At 43.5% G+C, this 18,742-nt stretch overlaps 1 protein-coding gene across 3 annotated transcripts in view; it reads left to right on the forward strand.

The window, feature by feature from the left end:
- The window catches only part of PPP2R2C (protein phosphatase 2 regulatory subunit Bgamma), a 153,292-nt gene extending 147,286 nt beyond the window's left edge, over window positions 1-6,006 (forward strand). For all 3 annotated transcript variants that reach the window (XM_054391407.1, XM_054391408.1, XM_054391406.1), the window contains one exon: window positions 5,715-6,006. In XM_054391407.1, the coding sequence (XP_054247382.1) occupies window positions 5,715-6,006 (292 nt within the window). The remainder of the gene's footprint in view (window positions 1-5,714) is intronic.
- The last annotated feature ends 12,736 nt before the right edge of the window (window positions 6,007-18,742 follow it).

The raw sequence follows: 18,742 nt of genomic DNA on the forward strand, positions 1-18,742 counted from the left end.
GAATGGCACACAGTGATGCTGGCTCTGCAGAGTTAGAATCCAACAGGCAGAAGTTTGGCACTCACTGAGAGCCTGGAACTGTGCCTTTAGCTCACTTAGCCACTCATTTGGGAAAGAGAAGAGTAGTCCATATCACTGTATTTGAAGCAGGTCTGCCCCCTGGTCTAGGCAAGGACTGTGAAACAGACTGTGGGGCAGCTGTGAAAAAGGCAAATATAAATCCTGAATGGGCAACACTGGGATATCTAACAGAGAAAGGAGGAGTGGTGAGATAATGTTAGGGTCTTACTACACATTTCTTGTCCCTCATATCCAAGGTGGATGAAGTAACTGGGCACAAATGGACAGCTGCTCGAAAGAGAGGGGAGGGCAGGAGTTTGGTTTTGATCAGCTTAGCAAAAGAGAAGCCATTATACTTGCTTCTAATAACTATCTCAAGGAGGTGTACAGGATAGACAGTCACTTGTTCCCAGGCCCAGAGTCTTTCTCCTGTAGTTAAATGAAGTGCTGCTGTCCTCATTAGCAGGGTGAGGCCACTCATATGGATAGTTGCCTGGTAATAACAGAAATATCCTTCAATATCAGGATTTCAAGTGAGTGTAATATTTTCCTTCCTACTTGACAGATCAGAAAGATCAATGCAGTGAGTAATTATTAAGTGGGAACATTAGATTATGAGGGCTTCATTTATTGTACTGCCTAGACACTGAGGAGTTGTTAGTCGTGCCCAATTACCAGATCTGTCACTAAACACAATGTGCTGCTGTTGGTGCTGAGAAACTGTTGGGTAGAGTAGCTGGGAACAGTTGATGAAGGAGGAGGGTTCTCTTTAATTTAGTTGTTTCTTTTTAAGACTCAAACATATCAGCATTGATGTTCATCTTTTGATGAATGTTCACCCTTCTGAGCTGCTTGACAAGTATGTGTATGACAAATATTGTATTGCCACACAAGCCTTGCGAATTTTGGTGGTATTGTTTTTTTTTTTTTGTGGATCATAATTTACATTTGTGTGCCAGCAAGTCTTAAAGAACCATTCACTTAAATACTAAGGTCACTTAATTCGATCCTTTTGGTGTGTTTTTTAGAAAGGACTGCTAAAGGTAAGCAATGCCTGTGAACAGTGGTAGCCTTAAGAGATGCTGCAGTACATACAGTATATTATTTATATCTATGTATAACAGTAATAACTGCAGTTCATAGAATGGCTTAGGTTGGAAGGGACCTTAGAGGTCATCTACTCCAACCTCTCTGCCATGGGCAGGGATGCTCTCCACTAGACTCAGCTGCTCAAGGCCTCATCCAACCTGGCCTTGAACACACCCAGGGAGGAGGCAGCCACAACCTGCCTGGGCAGCCTATTTCAGAGTCCCACCACCCCTGGACTGAAGAACTTCTTCCTATGATCCAGTCTAAACCTGTTCTCCCTCAGCTTCAAACCATTCCCCCTTGCCCTATTAATCTTTTGTAGACTTTAAAGCTACAGCACCAATTTAAAGTGACAGGGTTGGTCAGTTAAAAAGGGAAGTGAAACAATATTGAGGTGAAAATTTTATTAATTTTTGTAATTACTAGGGAGTTAATCTAGACTGTGATAGAAGCTGATGGCAAGGTTGTTTGCAAAAAAAAAAAAAATCAATGTATGTGAGCTGTGATTAGAACGTGATTGATGCTCGGTTACTCCAATGAACAGGAACTAATACAATCAGACAGAGCCGATCTCATTTGCTGAAGGACACATTAATCACTGTGTACTTTGGCAACTGCAGTGGTCAGGTGAGGGAGTCAAGCAGGGGTCTTGCACTAATTCAAGCAGATGAGCATGTATTATCTGTAGTTGACTATATTACATTAAAATCATGCCATCTTTATTGTATATACATCATTACGTGGCTCTGTAGACGATGTGAGCTCTATTTATATGGCAATTTAATTTAGTTCTTCCATTCCCTTCTGAAGTCAGGTCTTTAAAAAATGACCCCCAAGACACCATTTTCTTCCCATTGCCAACCAAGCTCATTTTGTAATTTCTGTTTTGCCTCCAAAATGAGCATTTCTGCAACTGTTTGTGAGTTAAAGAGGCAGTAAAGGGAAAAAAATAACATAATAAATCTAGATGGTGGTAAGTGAATATCTTAATGTTCAGGTTTTCTTAAGATTTCAGATGAATTGGTGTATGGGAACCCTTCCAGGGAGACTTCTTGATAAGTGATAGGCTGTAAGCAGATGAGTGAAGTCACATACAACTGTTCAGTCAGGCCTTTCCTACCCAACTGTCATTCATCCCACTGAGTATCCATCAGCCTTCACTCCAATCGGGCAGACATGACAGGTCCTGGTGGAGGAGATCTTAGTAGTCTATCCCTGTCTGGCAGCACACTCCATGCTGGGGAGCTAGAAGATGTCATTTTGTTCTCATGGCTTGGCATGTCAATTATTGGTTTGGAAGGACTTGGGGATCCCAAGAGGTCCCTTCCAACCACTAACATACTGTGATCCTGTTCTTACCATGAGTCTTGTCCCGGCCAGCATCCAGTGTTTCAAGGCTTTTCCATCAGCGTGCTCTCTAAAAAGTTTAAAGAAGTTCTTTCTTGTGATGGGGAGTCAGTTGCTTCACAGCTGGAAAATTCCCCAATATGCTTCAGATACAGTACAGCCTCTTCCTATGCTCAGCTGCAATTTTTGTTCTAATTGATATAGCAAAATTCTCCTTCTCACTTGCATTTCATTATTGTACATTGTATTTTCCTGAACTGGAATAAATTGCAGGTTACAGCTAGTTCTCACTCTCTTTTAGTGTTATTTTAAGCAGCAGGTAAGGTTATAATCCATCTGTGTATGTGACCTTGAACAAGAATGGGCACTTTCTCATTTACATAATGCTATTTTTTACTGAGCCATTAAACTGCAGAAAAACAGGGCCAGCATCAAAAGTAGTCATCTACATATGTTAAAAAAAAAAATAACTGCAGTAAATCCAAGTGAAGAAAGCAGACTTTGAAAAACAAGTGCAAGTTCAAGGAATTAAAAAGCAAATGGACTGTGAAGGCAGGTTTACTGCAAGCAAAACCTCCTAAAATAGCATCCTTGACTAACACCTCTCTGTGCACTGGTAGCTCTGCCTGCATGGAAACTGCTCCCCTGGCAGTTCCTGCCTTCATCAGGAGGGATGTTCCTCATCCCCTTGGGACCCACAGCTCTGCAGCCCGTGGCACAGGCTGCCCCCCCACATTATGAACCAGTTTCAAAATTTTGCCTGAGGAGAAGAATCCCACAGTACTGTGCTGGGTTGTTTGCATCACCAATTGAGCATGTTAGTGCTGGGGTATGAAATAACCTCCACTTGCTCCTGTTGTGAATAACCATTACAGCAGGAGCTGTAATGACAAGATGTGGTGATTTGGAAGGAGTGAAACGTTAGATTTACTGCTGTTGATTCAATTTCTGAAATGGGCACTAATCTTGATCAATAGACTTTCTGCAGCTTCTGGGATATGTTTTATCAAGCTGTCACACTGCCTCTTTTGTTTCTTTAGCTTGTGAGCTTAACTTGTGCCTTGCTAAGCAGGACAGTGCCAGGCCTTTGTGGGTGGGGATGGTATGAGAAACCTTGCTGCAGGCAACCCAGATACTGAGGCTGCAGAGCAATGAGGCAGCTCCCTGCCAGGGCTGGCTGCAGCTACATGTGGATGAATGCCTCTGTTGTCACCTTGACAGGGTACAGGTCGTAGGTGAGCTGTTGCTGTGAGTAGTGCATGCTGTGTCTCTATGCCACCCCTCCGTGATTTGCAGCAGTTTCCTTTAGCACTTCAGGAGCTACAAAAAGCTCTTTGTGGAATCAGCTGTAATCAGGCTCCAGTATGGCATCAGCAGACATGGCAGCAGGATGGAGCTGGCAGTCCTGCCAGTGATTCACAGCACACAAATCCAGCTCACCCACCCTTGTGACCCTGCAGTGGCTCTGAAGTGAGCGGAGCTGCTGCCAGTCAGCAGCTGCAGTGCAAAAGCAGTTAGGTGCACAGCTCCTGTCCATGTGTTTTTCAGTAGATCATTCATTTGTATTGCAGTAGCCCCTAATGGCCCCAAATGAGATCAAGGCCACACTGGCTGGGGGCTGTGCTTGTAGTGTGAGATGGCTCCTGAATCTAGAAGCATCTAATCTAATCAGCTAGTGAGCATCTGTAGAGTAGAGTGTGTAGTTTGTGCCTTTGAATTCTCCCAGGGCTGTGTATGCTGTGGTCTCCTGGCCAGTATGCTGCTCCTTACAGAGTCCTCCCAGGTGGGAAACAACAGCCAAGTGCCACAGCAGCTGGCACTGGAGATGGAGGTTGGTTTGTTAAATGCAAAGCATGTGAAATACTCTGTTGGGCTGTACTAGAAAGGCAAACAGTTCCTGACTGCTGGAGTTACAGAACGGTACACCTTTTCCTGTGGAGACCTGACAGTGCAGGTGCTTTCCTTTCCAGAATGGAGTTTCAGAGCAAATACCGCATTTGGGACAGAGACTTGAGAGCAGAGCATGGCCCTGGCTGCACACATGGAAGAAGTTCACAGGGGATGAGCTTTCACATGAGGCTCTGAAACCCACGATTATGCTAATCCAATAACCCGAGGGCCGTGGATGAAATCCTGAATTCATTAAAGTTAGTGACAAAATATCTTCCCCTAGGGACTGGTGGAATGAAGCAACTGGCAATCCATTATTTCAAACTACAAGCTGATTAATGGGGTAATTTTTATTACAGATAGAGGTATGTTTTCTGTCCCTTTCTCCCAGACCCAGAAATGCATCCTGACTTGCAGCTTCATTCAGACTCCATACAAGTGATGGCAGAAACCAGTTTACCAGTGTGGGGTTTTTTAATAAGCAGTGTAGATATATATTTTTTTTTCTTTGGTTTCTGTTCTGGCAAGGTCTGTGATTTCACAAGGGAAAGGGGTTTATTCTGGAAAGATTTTGCTTGTACTAAGTCAGTGTGATTTTTCAGAACCCTTCAAAACACCTTTATTCATTAAAATATGTAATTATATACTGAATCTTAGTCTTGTATCAGGAGGTTTGAAATAGCTGGACTTTTTTTTTTCTTTTCTTTTTAAAGACTACTCCTGCAGTCATGGTAAATCTCAGCTGTCAGAAAGGTAAAGTTCTGGCTAAAGAAAAACTCACTGAAATATATGAACCTCAAACACTCAGGCCAAAAGGGGAGGTCAATTAAAAATAGCTTATTGAAATATATTACTTTTCTCAAGTGAAGTCAATCTCCTTATGTATGTCAGGATCCTTACATTTGTACATAGAATCACAGAATGCCTGAGGTCGGAAGGGACCTTAGAGATCATCTCCTCCCACCTCTCTGCTAGGGGCAGGGATGCCTCTCACCTGGACTGGGTTGAGCCCTCAAGGCTTCATTCAACCTGGCTTTGAACACCTGCAGGGAGGAGGCACCCACAGCCTCCCTGGGCAACATACCTCAGGCTGTGAGTTTTGGGGTACTTGTTATTTTCATAGGATAGGGAAGGGGTAGACAGGGGTAGAAGAAAGCTTTACTCTGGAGCGTATTGGGCACCATCTTGCTTTATATTCTCTCCATGCTGAAAGCTGAAGCTATCCTCAGGTTGAAGCTCCGCTGTCCTGCTGCAGTGCTGCCAGTAGACTCCCCGCAAGCTGCCCCTTTGACTGTCTTTGTTTCCCCTGCCTTCCTTTCTCTCTGCAGTGTGATAATGACAGGTGCATACAACAACTTTTTCCGGATGTTTGATCGGAACACCAAGCGGGACGTGACCTTGGAGGCCTCGCGGGAGAGCAGCAAACCGCGAGCTATTCTTAAGCCCCGGAGAGTCTGCGTGGGAGGCAAGCGGAGGAAAGACGACATCAGTGTTGACAGTTTGGACTTTACGAAGAAGATCTTGCACACAGCGTGGCACCCGACCGAGAACATCATTGCTATAGCAGCGACAAACAATCTGTACATATTTCAGGATAAAGTGAACTCAGAAATGCACTAGATTTATCAATAGCCCTCTATATTTACAGACCAGCCTCTTGAGAGTTGTAGAAGGATGTGATCTTCACAAAAGTTGTGGGCTTCTGTGGTGGGATTTGTAGGTTGCATCCTTTCATCCCTCAGCCTGTATCATTACTGGTGGCGAGCCAACTATTTTCCATCACTGCAACTGTATGAGTAAAAGGCACGACTGCAAATCCAGCACTGTGGTCTGTATCGGTTCCTTTAAACAAAGAGGGGTATTTATTCACCTGGGGAGTGCTCCTGAGGGAGGGTCTCAGTGGTTGACAGGACCATGCTGTTTTGGTGCCCTGCCTGCTTTTGCAGTCCACTTCATTTACCACATTGTTAGAGCTTTTTGCTTCAATCTCTTCATTAGGTTTTTTTCAGTAACTTTTTCAGGTCTTTCACCTAGCCAGGCCTGAGTGGATGAATAGCCACATCCTGATTAAGCATGTGGCACACTGGAGGGGCCTCATGATAATTATCACTGGAAGCAGAATCCCTGCTGGTGAAAAATTGCTCTGTCTCACCCACCCTATTCCTTCTTTCCAACACGCTCTTATCCTTTATTTATTCCCTTAGGTTGCGTTCAGCTTCCCAACTAAGTGGCATACCGGTGCAGTTACTCAGCCTCTTTTAAGAAGTTTATTCTCCACAGACCTCTTTGCTCTGTTTGAAACATCACCTAACACCTTCATCCTGTGGAGAGCTATAAAAGCAACCCTTGTTACTGCCCCTCCAGGGGGACTGGCTGGTCAGACAGAGCCTGGCAGTTAACACACAAACCTGTCCAACCCTTTGCAGGGTGTAGTTCTGGAAGTCTTGGCTAAAAGTGCTGTCCTTGAAGGCAGTGGTCGACTTCAGTGGGAAGAAAGTTACATCACTGCTAGCCACTGCAGAAGGTGCCTGGTTTGTTGGTTGCAGCATGGTTATTTCAATCCTGGCCTCTGGGGGACCCAGGCAGTGCCATGGGGTCTCTAACTGAGAGAGGAGAGATGCACCATGAGGTGCAGCACTGCTCAGTGAATTGTAATGCTTCTAAATGAGTCCACTGCTGGCAGACAAAACTGTTCCTGGAGAAACAGAAAAAAAAAATAAATCAAAAACTCCGAACAAAACCTTCTTCCACATAACTACTGTTAGACCTGTCTCTGTTTTAAAATTATGAGTGATGGCAGTGGAAAGGGAAGCACATGCACTGAGTCTATTGCATGCAGGAATTACACAGGAATGATGCAGTGGGCAGGGAGACCTCTTAATCCAGGAAAAGAAAGTTCTGCTGCATCTCTAAAAGCTTTGGCAAAAAATGAATAGCCCAAAGGATTTCTCCTCAAACCATGAGTAAAAGAGCACAACCCTGATGACCTGTTAATGTGCCCATATTGAAACTCCTCAGAGACAAACCCAATCTCTTTAAGCCATTATGCACTGATTTTTGGTAAGTGGAGAATGTACTGACAAAGGGAGCTGCATGCTTTTATATTTCGGTTTGGGCGAAAGCGTGGGTGAAAATCTGCTTACAAGAACTAAAAAAACCCCAAGTCTACAGCTTTTCTATGACAACACAACACCTGAAATCTCTCTGTTTTGAAGTTTTCTAGCTCAATGCTGTGTATTTTGTGTGTAGAAGCACAAACGCATGTGCATCAGGTTCCAGCCACACCAAACTCATAGGGTATGAAACCTGTGGGTTCCTTTCCAAGGCAACAAGGAATGTCTATTTATAAAATACTGTGTGCTGCAGCAGGCATGGACAGTACCTGTACATATTTATTCTAAGGACATTTAACTAAATTGCTTTTTCATTTTTTTTTTAATTCCTTTCTCTTTTGTTCCTTGTAAAAAGGTTTAAGAATGTGGTAAATTGTATAGAACACTTGTTAATGCCAAACTACTGCTTCAAGGGTGTCAGGCAATTTCTTTGAGTTTTGGCCTCCTCCATTAATCTTTGCAGCTCAAAAACTTAAAAAAAACTTAGAAAAAAAAAAATCAGCTCATATTGGCAATTACACCTAGAAGTACTGTAAAACATAGATTTAGCTTTTACCATTCTCAAGTAAGATTCTATAGATAACTTATTATAAAGCAGATCTTAACGCAACCATTTATTTTTGGTTTGTTTTTCATCTGAAGTACCTTACTCTGTTACAGCTTTGGGTACCAAAAAAAAAAGAACATGTTAAAATGAAAGAAAGATATCTTTGGAGCTTTATAAAACTAATTAAATACCCAACCAAAATACCATGAAGTGGTCCTAGAGGAAATAGATAGAAACCTTTTTAAAGACCAATACTCCATCCTGTCTTTGACATCACTACTACAGAGCGGTTTCCTGGTTTCTTGAATGTATGGAAAGTTAACATCATCATTGTGAACGTTTCCAACTTTCTTTTTCTCTCTTTTTTTTTATTTTCTTTTTTAGTTTGAGCTTTCAGTGGTGTAGAGTAAGTGATGGTAAAGTTGGTAAATCTGATTGTTTTGAAAGCTGTTGTTCATGGCTGCATTCCTTGTGTTGCACAAGTTAGCTAACTGTTGTTGAATAAAACTATAAATATGTTAATACCAGCTTTTTCAATAAAACTACAACCAAAAAGGCATAAAGAGATGACTTCAAGGCATAGCTTATTTTTGAGCCAGACATGAAAGTGTTGTTTAGCTCCTTTTAGAAGGCAGAAAGTCACAGGGATTGGGACTCCCAGGACAAGCTACTATATGAGCCAAAAGCATTGTGGCAGGCAGAGAAGTAAACACAGTGCTGTGAAAGGGACTGACCTGGGGCTGAGTGCGATGAAGAGTGTGCACAGACAGTTACAGCAGAGCTGGAACTGGCCTTCTCATCTGATCACATCCCCAGATCCGCTGTAGGAGAGTTGAGTTGCAGGTCTCCTACAGATGGAATAAGAGGCATGCACAACATGAAGGGACACACACACTCACAGGGTAAAAAAAAGGCATTAGTCTCATCACTGGCCAGATTGGAGGACTTCCAGTGCAGCAGACCGTGAGGGCACGCCTGGGATGTGTCCAGGCCTGGCTTCCCAAATGAGACAGGCATTGGCCCAGGTGACAAACAAGAGGGGGAATCCCTCTTTCCCCTCGCTGTTCTCTTTCTGTCTCTACCCCAAGAGAATATTAGAAAAAGAAAAAAGAAATAAAAAAAAAATCTGACGTAGGATACACATTTGAAGCCAGGAAAGCATTCACTTCCCAGCCTGACCCTCCTTGATCATCATAATGCTTGCCCCAGATCTTGGGCTCTATTTCTGCATCTCAGTGCAAGGCAGCTACCCCTGCCTGCCTTGCACTGCATGAGCCCCAGGCTGTGGGAAGCTGCCTGGCCCTCAGCACACGCATTAGACACTGAAAAGCTAAATCCTTTTTCTGGATGCAGACCAGAAGAGATTTGCCTCAGCTGTTAGATTAGGCAGTGTGTTGCTTTGCACAGCTCTCCCCAAGCTTACAGGAGCTTTTTTTCCCCTCCCCTTTTTTTTGGGACAACACAGTCAATCCCCCTCATTTAGATGGACAAATATGACTAGGCACTGAGGAGAGAGAGCTCAGCTGAAAATCAACACATCAAGCAATACACTATTTACCTTTCCAGTTTTCCTTGCCATCCCAATAGGAGCAAGAGCCAGATGGCTAATGCTCAATGCTTTTGAAATTTTCACATGCATACTTAGTAGCTCCATACAGCAATTTAACCCTTGATGGTTGGGAGGGGGAGACATTTGGCATGGGCCACCTGCTTCTGTCTGCAGCAGCAAGTCATCTTGCTTTCAGGCAGAGTGAAGTCCTTCGGAGCATTCCAAGGTTATGGTTATTAATCCCTGATAAGAGAGAAAGTATAAGGGTTATTTGCCTTCTATGTCCAATTTTCAGTAACATTATTATCACCAATTTCCTCCCACTCCCACCAGTAATCCTTTTCCATGTGCAGTCCTCTCAGCAAATTGCATTAAGTCTAAAATTAGAGCATGAATTCACTTATGTTGCTGATGTGGTAGAATCTCAGAAGGCAGCAGGATGACTGGAGTGGGTGAGATGTAAAAACTGGGCCCTAATTATATAAGGTGCTTGGGACAGGGCATGTTTCTTTGCTTTTGAAGCCATGAAATAGTCTGGATATTCTCTCCAGGACACTTTGCCATGCATACTGGTAAGGCTTGCTTTCAGAGTGCACCAGCAGAAAGCTTTGCTTCAGAGTGATTTTGTTTTCCTTTTCTGAAGTAGGATAATGGTCAGATTCATGTAAAAGGCAGTTAGAGGACTTACATCTGGTCCATGATGCTTTATGTGAAGCACCTGACTGCAGGCCCTTCATTTCCCTCAGCTGTAAAAGCTGCCACAAGTCTGGATCAGCCAGGCAAGGTGCAGCCAATGGCTTGTCCTGCCTTTTGCCAAGTGGAGACAGTTAATGCCTAGGCCAAGATCCTCAAACCAACAATTCCACTGAAGAATTATTTTCATTATCATGGTGACTCTGGATATTCTTATTACTTAGCTTGGAGAGCTCCAGAAACCCACCTTCTGTGGCAGCCCCATCACTTCTCCAATAGGAAGAACGATGCTGGAGAAAAATCCACTGTAAATGATAAATAATAAATAACTGAAACTGGAATAAGGGCATCAGATTAGGGTAAAAAGAGGATGATGCTCTTCTATGCTCTACCTGTAAAAGAAATACTGCCCAAGCAGGACACTGGAATGAGACCCCACTGTCAATAGTTTGTGCCAACATCCCAGCCCTGACAGGCTCATCCTTTAATTTCTCCTCAGTGAGGCCTGAACACCTCCAAAAGCTCTGCTAGACAGCCTGGACCATGCTGCTTCTCACCTTAGTGAGAAGATGCAAAAGGAATCAGGGGCTTTCCTCAGACAGGAGAGACACCGCCATTATGAGCTCTGTAGGAGATGATGCTCACAGTAAATTTATGCACACCTCAAATTGTGGTGGAAGAGGTGGGGAGGAGAACATCACCAGGTCAGTTATCCTCTGACACCTCCCCTAACACCCCTCTGAGATGAACAGCTGCACTGTTTCTCACAGCTCTTGATTTGCAAACCCAGTCAGATGTTGCTACATCAATTGCGCTCTGTCAACATGTTAAAAATATTCTCTGCAACCTTAGCAGGCAAAGACTTACTTTGGACCACCTTCCCCAATGTATTCTGTGAACTCAGAATAGGCTCAGCCAGGCTTCTTTGTAAAACATTTTGCTATTTTGAGCTGCTGTTGCAATATTGCTGATGAACATCCCAAAATCCAGTCCTATGTTAAAAATCTATCTCCTAATCCCTTTCTGGAGCTGCTAGAAATCTCTCCTTGCACAGTTTATCCCAAAGGGACATCTGTCCTGTCAAACCCAGACTCTCCTGAGATTCACTCTTCATTACAACGGAGCAAAGGAGGCAGTTCTTGCTCAGGAAGGAAAACTGCAGCCTGAAGCTATCTAAAGCAGGGAACAGAAAGATTTCCCTCAGCCTTATCCCCCTGCTCTGCCCCCATGCTGCCTACCTGTTCTCCTTGTGTTGCCTTTCTCTCCACCTCATCGTATGGCACCCCATGTTCCACTTTCAGCCTCCACTTTGAGCCACATCCAGAGGCCAGAAGCCACAAGCCACTAAAATCCCCTTGGCTCCCACCACTGGGCCAGCAACAGCAACCTCTGCAGGCTGCAGCAGCAGTTTCTCCTGAGCATGCTGGTAAGTGCCCTATAACCTCCCCAGCTCCTGAGCTGTCAGAAGCCCTCACGTGCCCATGCACTGTGCTTCAAGAGGAAGATTTACAGGACCAGAGAGATGGTTTCTTAGCAACCACCAATGCATTAAGAGGAGAGTTTAACTGTTTAAACCTCTGATTTAAAAACAAAACAAAGCAAAACAAAACAGCCACCAAGCAGCAAGTGTCATGCAGGAGACACAAAGCCCTTCCAGGAGTCAGCAGGAAGGACACAACCACCTGCCAAGGGGACCCCAAGTGAATCTTCACCCCTCCCAACACACACAAGTTGGGTGCTTGTGTATGGGCAATACCAACCTCCTTTGCTCTCCTGCAGGACATGGAGGAAAGACATCTTTCTGCAGGGAAAGCCTGAGGGTTTCTGTACTGGTTTTATCCCCCTGAGAGCCAAAACAAGATCTTTAAGAGTTTCCAAGGGGAAATAAAGAAGTCTCACAATGAAAACTCCATGTGAAACAGACAGTGTGATGGCCCTACATGAGATGCTGTGATGCAGCATCTATTCCCTGATTTGTGCAGCTCAGAAATTCAATGTTTTTCCTTACCTTAATCATCAGTCTCCAGACAGATCTTCCCCTCAGCTCTCTTACCTCAGACGTGGTCCAGAAGACAGACCAGAGCCAGGTCTCTCTCTGCTTGATGTGGAGACCCTGGGCAGCAGCTGTGGTGAGCTTTTCTTTCCATGCCTGTGGCAAACCTGAATGTCATCCTTAACCTGACAAAGTTACAACAAAACAAAAGGCCTTCTGCAAAACTTCATTTACATAAATTACTATTTTTTGCCTCCAAAACTTCCTGTAAAAGAAAGTTCACCAGCTTTTAGTGCACGTTATTGCATGTTACATCATTCCCAAATATCTGAGCCATGCCATGTGGTGACACACTGCAAGAGCAGGATCAACCCCAGTGTAAAGGGACAACTCTATTTTTTCAGACTCCCTCCCCAAAAGGGAGATGCTTGAGGAAACCATCCAGTAGCATGGTGCAGAGTCCATCAGGCACAGGCTATTTTTTTCAGAGAAAGGTAATCACCCATAGTGATAATCCATAACCAGCCCCTGAGTAGCAACATGACTTAGTGGGACAGAGAAAGGTGGCAGCCATTGTCTTTCTTGCTCTTGTCTCACAGATACACTGTTTGGAGAAACTTAATAGCATAATTAAAGCAAAAATAAAGAAAGAAAGGAAAAAAAGGGGAAAAAAAAAAAAAAAAGGAATTCTGCCAGGACAGCTGCAGATCCCAGAGTGCCCATGCCACATGAGAACTGTGACATAAGGCATGTTCAGATACTCAGGGTATCCACCTGTGCTTAAAGACTGTATGACCCCTGAGCTGCAAGGCAGAGGAGCTGCCCTGGGCTAGAGAAACACCAGGCTGTAGGATTGAAACACTCCTATGGAGATTCATTTCTTAAACAACACTTGAAGATCAATGGAACTGCTACTAGAAGCAGCATTAGGAGAGATTTATCTATCATCCCTTTATAACTCTAGGAAAAAACCTTCTGTAAAGAAGAGACTGAAAAATCCATTTATTGCAAAGCCATTTGCTGGGCTCATCATCATCATCATCTGTGTCTCACACTGGGGCAGGGGCATCCTAGCCATGGGACTTGGTGGTGAAGTTGGTAAACCCCTTGAACAGATTTCCTGTCAGCATGTGCTCTGAGCAGAGTTTAGTGTCAAAAGAAAGTAAACTTCTTTTGCATTGCTTCTTTTGGATTGAATACATTTTGAACCTGATGGTTTCTTTTTTTTCATAGAGGGCTTTAGGAGTATTCATACAGGGACATCCATCCTGACCTTCAGATGGTAGTTCTAGCTTTGATTGTAGACAGATTCTGATCAGAATTTGGCCTGTAAGCCACTTCCAAAGCATCTAAGCCCTACTAAAATAACATTTTCATTACCTAATGAATTGTTTGAAGCCATTTGCAGCGATTATTTATTGAAGTTAAATTGTCACCTGAGGCAACAGGCTGGCTTGTTGTCGTGGAAACATCTCTCCTGTCACCAGGGCTGAATAGGGAAGGAGGAACAGGAGAGGGAACTACAGAAGAGCTGTTTTGTTGAAATGCCTCACTCTTTAAAGTGAAGAAATTATTTCAGATAAAGACAGGCCATGCTGAGAGCAGCACACACTGATTCCTGAGACATTACAGGGTCCGTGGGCTTGGTTCAAGCCCTTTCTAGTTTAGTGTGACACAGCTCCTGCTGTCAAGCACTGCTGTCTCCTGTGGTTAACAGCAACAATTGCAAGGCCCTTTCTGATGCCAGGCTTGCCATTAATTCAGAAAAATCCTGCCATCCTCAAAAACAGAACAAAACCTAACAACCTGCTGTCACCTCTCTGTTTGCTTTGTAAAAGATGAGAACTCAGACTTTCAGAGCTTCTGTCAGCCTTTACCTGGTGCATGATCTTAGCATGACCTTTCTGCTTTCCCCAAATCTCTGCAGCTATTTATAGTGCATGCAGACGTTAAGCAGAAGCTGCAGCTGGAATTGCCCTTGAAAGAAGCACATCATCTACCAAAGTTTTAATTGAACTCTCCCACAGGTTCTCTCTTTGTTATTGTTCAGGCAACAGAAAGTTAATAGAAGGGTTTCAGCTCTGGTAAGCATCCCCCCTCTTTTTTTTTTTATCTTTTAGTTTTGGTGGCTTGGCCTTTGGGGTTTTTTTTTTTTTTTTTTTTTTTTTTTTTTTGTCTGTTTGTTTGTTTTTTACCCTCACCTAACACATGAAGGCATAGGAGAAAATAGAGTTTCCATCAGAAGGGACTTCAGGACTACATGTTGTCACCACTCACATTACAAGAGAAGCAAACAATGCAGATCAATGCTGTCAGATTTCTGTTTAAAGATATTAAAGACAAGAAACGTATCAAAGAGCTGCTGAGCTGCAGAGCAGGCAGACTCTACATTTCACAAGTGTGCCAAGTTTCTACACCATTAATTTATCATTGCAGCATTTTAGCACAAAGAAAAATAGCTATTTTTTTCCCCTCTCCATTTTCATATTCTTGGTTTGCAGATACACTGTGCAGTGATGACTTGGCTAGCCACTTGTATAACATTGTGTGTCACTGTTGGGACCTCTGGTCTAGAAATGGCTATTTGTTAGTCATAAAAGATTTTTCTAACTGCATTTCCTTTCCGAAATGGAGTAAACCCAGAACCTGATTCTTTTGTTTCTTGGCGGTGCCCTCTGGAGATGGCAGAAGAGGAAGAGGAGCTGCAGCGTTGAGCCTGGAGCGCCATCTGCTGGCGTAGGAACCAAAGCGCAGCGCTGACGGCTCACCAGCACAAGGACACGTTGGTACTCCGTGCCGGGATGGAAGGTACCATTCCCTTACAAGAAATACTGCACGGGTAAAGCAAACAAGCACACAGAGGCTGCAGATACAAACGTGCTCTCTGGGGGTTTATGAAGCACATCGAATTGTTAAGCAGTACCGTGGGTGAGGACAGCAGTAGCCAGACTCCCTAGGAATGTGTTCTCTGTTTAAGGAACATATTGAACAAGTGCAGCTCATCAACAGTTGATGACTTGTACTGTGATGCTTTTGGCATCCTACATCAAACTCCAGATGAGAGCTAAATCACTGCCAGTAATTAGGACTGGGAATGTGAAACCTTAATTGCCTTTGTACATCATTCATTGACATCTCCACCAAGCCAGTGCAGATGTCACCGACATGACTAATCCAGCCTCATAACTAATGAAATGCCAATCAAAATGAAGCTACAAACTTGGCCACAAAATGAAGGGACTTTCAATCAAGTCTAGTTTTCAGCCCATAGCACTTTCTATTAAAACTTAAAAACATGTAATTTTAAGATTCAGGAACAAGGTTAAGAAATATCACCTCTCAGGAGAGCAGGGATCAGAGCAGATGCACTGGCAGCACCACAGGAACTCAACTGGAACTGCAAGAGCTGCAGCATGAGCTGTGGATTGTCCACCTTGTACCATGGGTGGAGCTATGAAGGATGCAAATGTTTTGTGGCGGAGGAGGAGGTGTAAGCACCCCCACACAGCTCCAGAGTCTGCAGAGCAAGAGCTCACAGTGTGGGCTAAGTCTCCATTCAGGGCAAACTGCCCATCCTTCCACCAAAGCTTTTCTCCCTGACTTTGGTGATGTGAACCTCATGAACTCTGAAAGGGTAGAAGGGATCTTAAAGATCATCTACTTGCAACCCCCTCTGCTGTGGGTGGGTTTGGGGACTTCTAACCAGCAAACAGCCTTCATTATGCAATTGTTCAGCTGCTTCCTACTCCCCCATGTTCAGTAACTTGGATGCAGCCCACGCTAATTCCCCACTTGTGCAACAGGGCTCCTGGCCAGGATCAGAGACCTCCAGATGGTGCATAATAGCCTAGTATCTTCTGTGAGTATTAGGGATGCCCTGAAGAACCCATCACCATTAAAACACTTTGCTGTCCTGGGCAGGAGCTGCTCTCACCTCACTGTGGCTTTTCACCTCCTCTGTTTGCTACTGAACACAATCCTTACCCTTAAAGGCTGCAATGGATGTCAAAAGCATTAAGTATTCACAAACTTGGAGCTTCTCTTGTCTTTTTCAGTGGGAATGGAGAAGCCAAAAGGCAGACAGACACGGGTGTGCCCTGGAAGGTAGCATAGGATTTTATGTCAAAGGCTTGAGTGCCCCAGCTGTGCAGGAACATAAGAAAGCACTGTGCTACCCCAACTGTATCTGGTTACTCTGTATCACAAAAAAAAACAAACCCAAAAACCCCAAAAGGAAGCCAGTTTATAACTGATAATAGCTGTTTGCTGCCACTTCAGAGAAAAACAGTTAGTTCTAGGCATTAAAGCTATGCAATTCCTGCAGATATATTGATTTCCTCCCCTGAAAGAACTGGGCAAAAGGCAAAGTATAAACTCTTCTTACATTCTTACCTACTGCAAGAGGCTGTTAGTCATTACAGAGCAGGCTCTTGCATTATTCAGATTTTCTATATGTGTTTTGTTGGTTTGCTTATGGAAGAATGTACCAGTTTGGAGAACAGGCAGTGCTTTTGCATGTTACTTTCAGGATGAAATTAAAATAATGAATATTTACTCTAAATTCTGTATGTTCTAAATGCTAAAGCTGAGCTTATGGAAGAACAGCTGAACTCAATTTAGATGTGTCAATAGTCATGTAATATCCTCCTCCTCTTCAGCTAATACTAATTCAAAATAAGGAATTATCTGCCTAGAGAAAGGGCACCTATCTTTAGAACTGTTTGTAATTCATCACATCATAACTGAGTAAAAAAAAAAAATGCAGGATTAATTGAATAATTAACAGCAGTTGCCACATTCTGTCTCTCCCCTTTCCAGTCTGGAAGATGGTCTGGTTTGGAATGCTGAGCTGTGGCACATGAGAGGAACAGAGTTATCTTGTGCTCTGCTTGCTTGCAAGACATGAAGTAGATAGAAGCACCCTTTGCAAAAACACCTTGCCTGGAACTGCAATTGCTTATTAAGTATTAGCAATTTTGTGCTTGTCAGTAAGATACGACTGAGAACGGAAAAAAGTATTTGCTAAGGGTTTCAAAATGCTGAGCACTAGACCGACAAGAAAATGGAGCACCTCTCCATCATGCTACCATTAATGCATCCTCTTTTTCCATAAAAATTTAAAAGCATCATGAAGGAACACTTGAGAACTAGCACTAAAGGGCATTATTTAATGGTCTTGAAGTCAAATTTACCTCCTCTTTCCCTTTCAGATACACACAAGAGCTGAAAATTACATCCCATGTGCTAATGCTCAAAACTTTCCACCTCTGCTAGGAAGAAGCATCTGACAAACTCAGCTGTCCCCATCAAGCTGTCATTACAGAGCACACACATTCTTCCAGGATCTAGCTAATTTAGGGGTTCTTTCTCACACCAGCACGTAAAGGGGAAAGGTATGACTTGGAATCTGACCAACATCAGTATCAATATCCTTGAAGGAGCTCCCCTCCTCCAAGGAACTAGAGAGCTTTAGCTAATAATTTAAAGTTTGCAAATACAATAATGGTTACACACCAATATCCCCTAATAATCCCCTCAGAAAAGGGTCAAACTAGAAGTCTCAGATTTGTCACAGGCAAGTCTCATAACATTGTTACAGATGGGAAGGGAGGTACCTGGATTAACCCCTTTGTCTCCTCTTGCAAGCCAACTCTTTCCAAAGAAGTCAGTAAAATATTCTCCCTTTTCTTGCAAGACTTCCCAAATCTGGCTTCACTCAACTTGTCCTTTTCAGGATATGCAAAGAATAACAGCTAAACCCAGAACATTTCTCAACAGTTCTGAATACCAAAACTGCTGTCTTTTCTCCTCCTGACAAACATAGGAAGTTTCAAAATTATGTTTATAAAAAGGAACAAAGTCTGCATTTTTTTCTGCTTAAATTTCAGAGCTAGAAAGAAATTCTTTAGATATTTAGGAAGAGCCTATATGTGTTCTGACAGAAGGGGAAGAATGAGCAAAATTTGGGTTATCTCCAGTCAAAATGGGACCAGATAAGCAAAACTTGCACTTACCTTAGACATTTCTTTTCCTCAGGTAGAGAGACGTGGTTGGCAGATGTCAAAACCAGAAACACCCAGAAGACATCATTCTACTTCAATAGATTCTCTGATGGGCTCAAGCACAACTATGTGGCTTGGGATGGTAGAGGCTTCTGCAACACCAGGCTTGGCTCACTGCCTGGGTGCTGGGCAGTACACCCATAGGTCCCTTTGGGCTTTATCCTGACTGCAGCCCAGTTCAGGAGGGTGTTCAAAGTTGGAATGCATCCAAACACCTCCTTTTCCCCCCAAAATGTGCCTTCTCTATCAAAAGTTCTCACTGATACCACTTCTCCCCACCTTCAGTGATGACTGATATATAAAGGCAAAAAGAATCTAACACAGGATCTGTGGAGTAGGCAGGGAGAGTGAAGAGTCTGTGAAATACAGGGGTCCAGTGACCAAAAAAGGTAGCAAGTG

Source organism: Indicator indicator, chromosome 23 (assembly GCF_027791375.1).
Source record: "Indicator indicator isolate 239-I01 chromosome 23, UM_Iind_1.1, whole genome shotgun sequence".
Lineage (NCBI taxonomy): Eukaryota > Metazoa > Chordata > Aves > Piciformes > Indicatoridae > Indicator > Indicator indicator.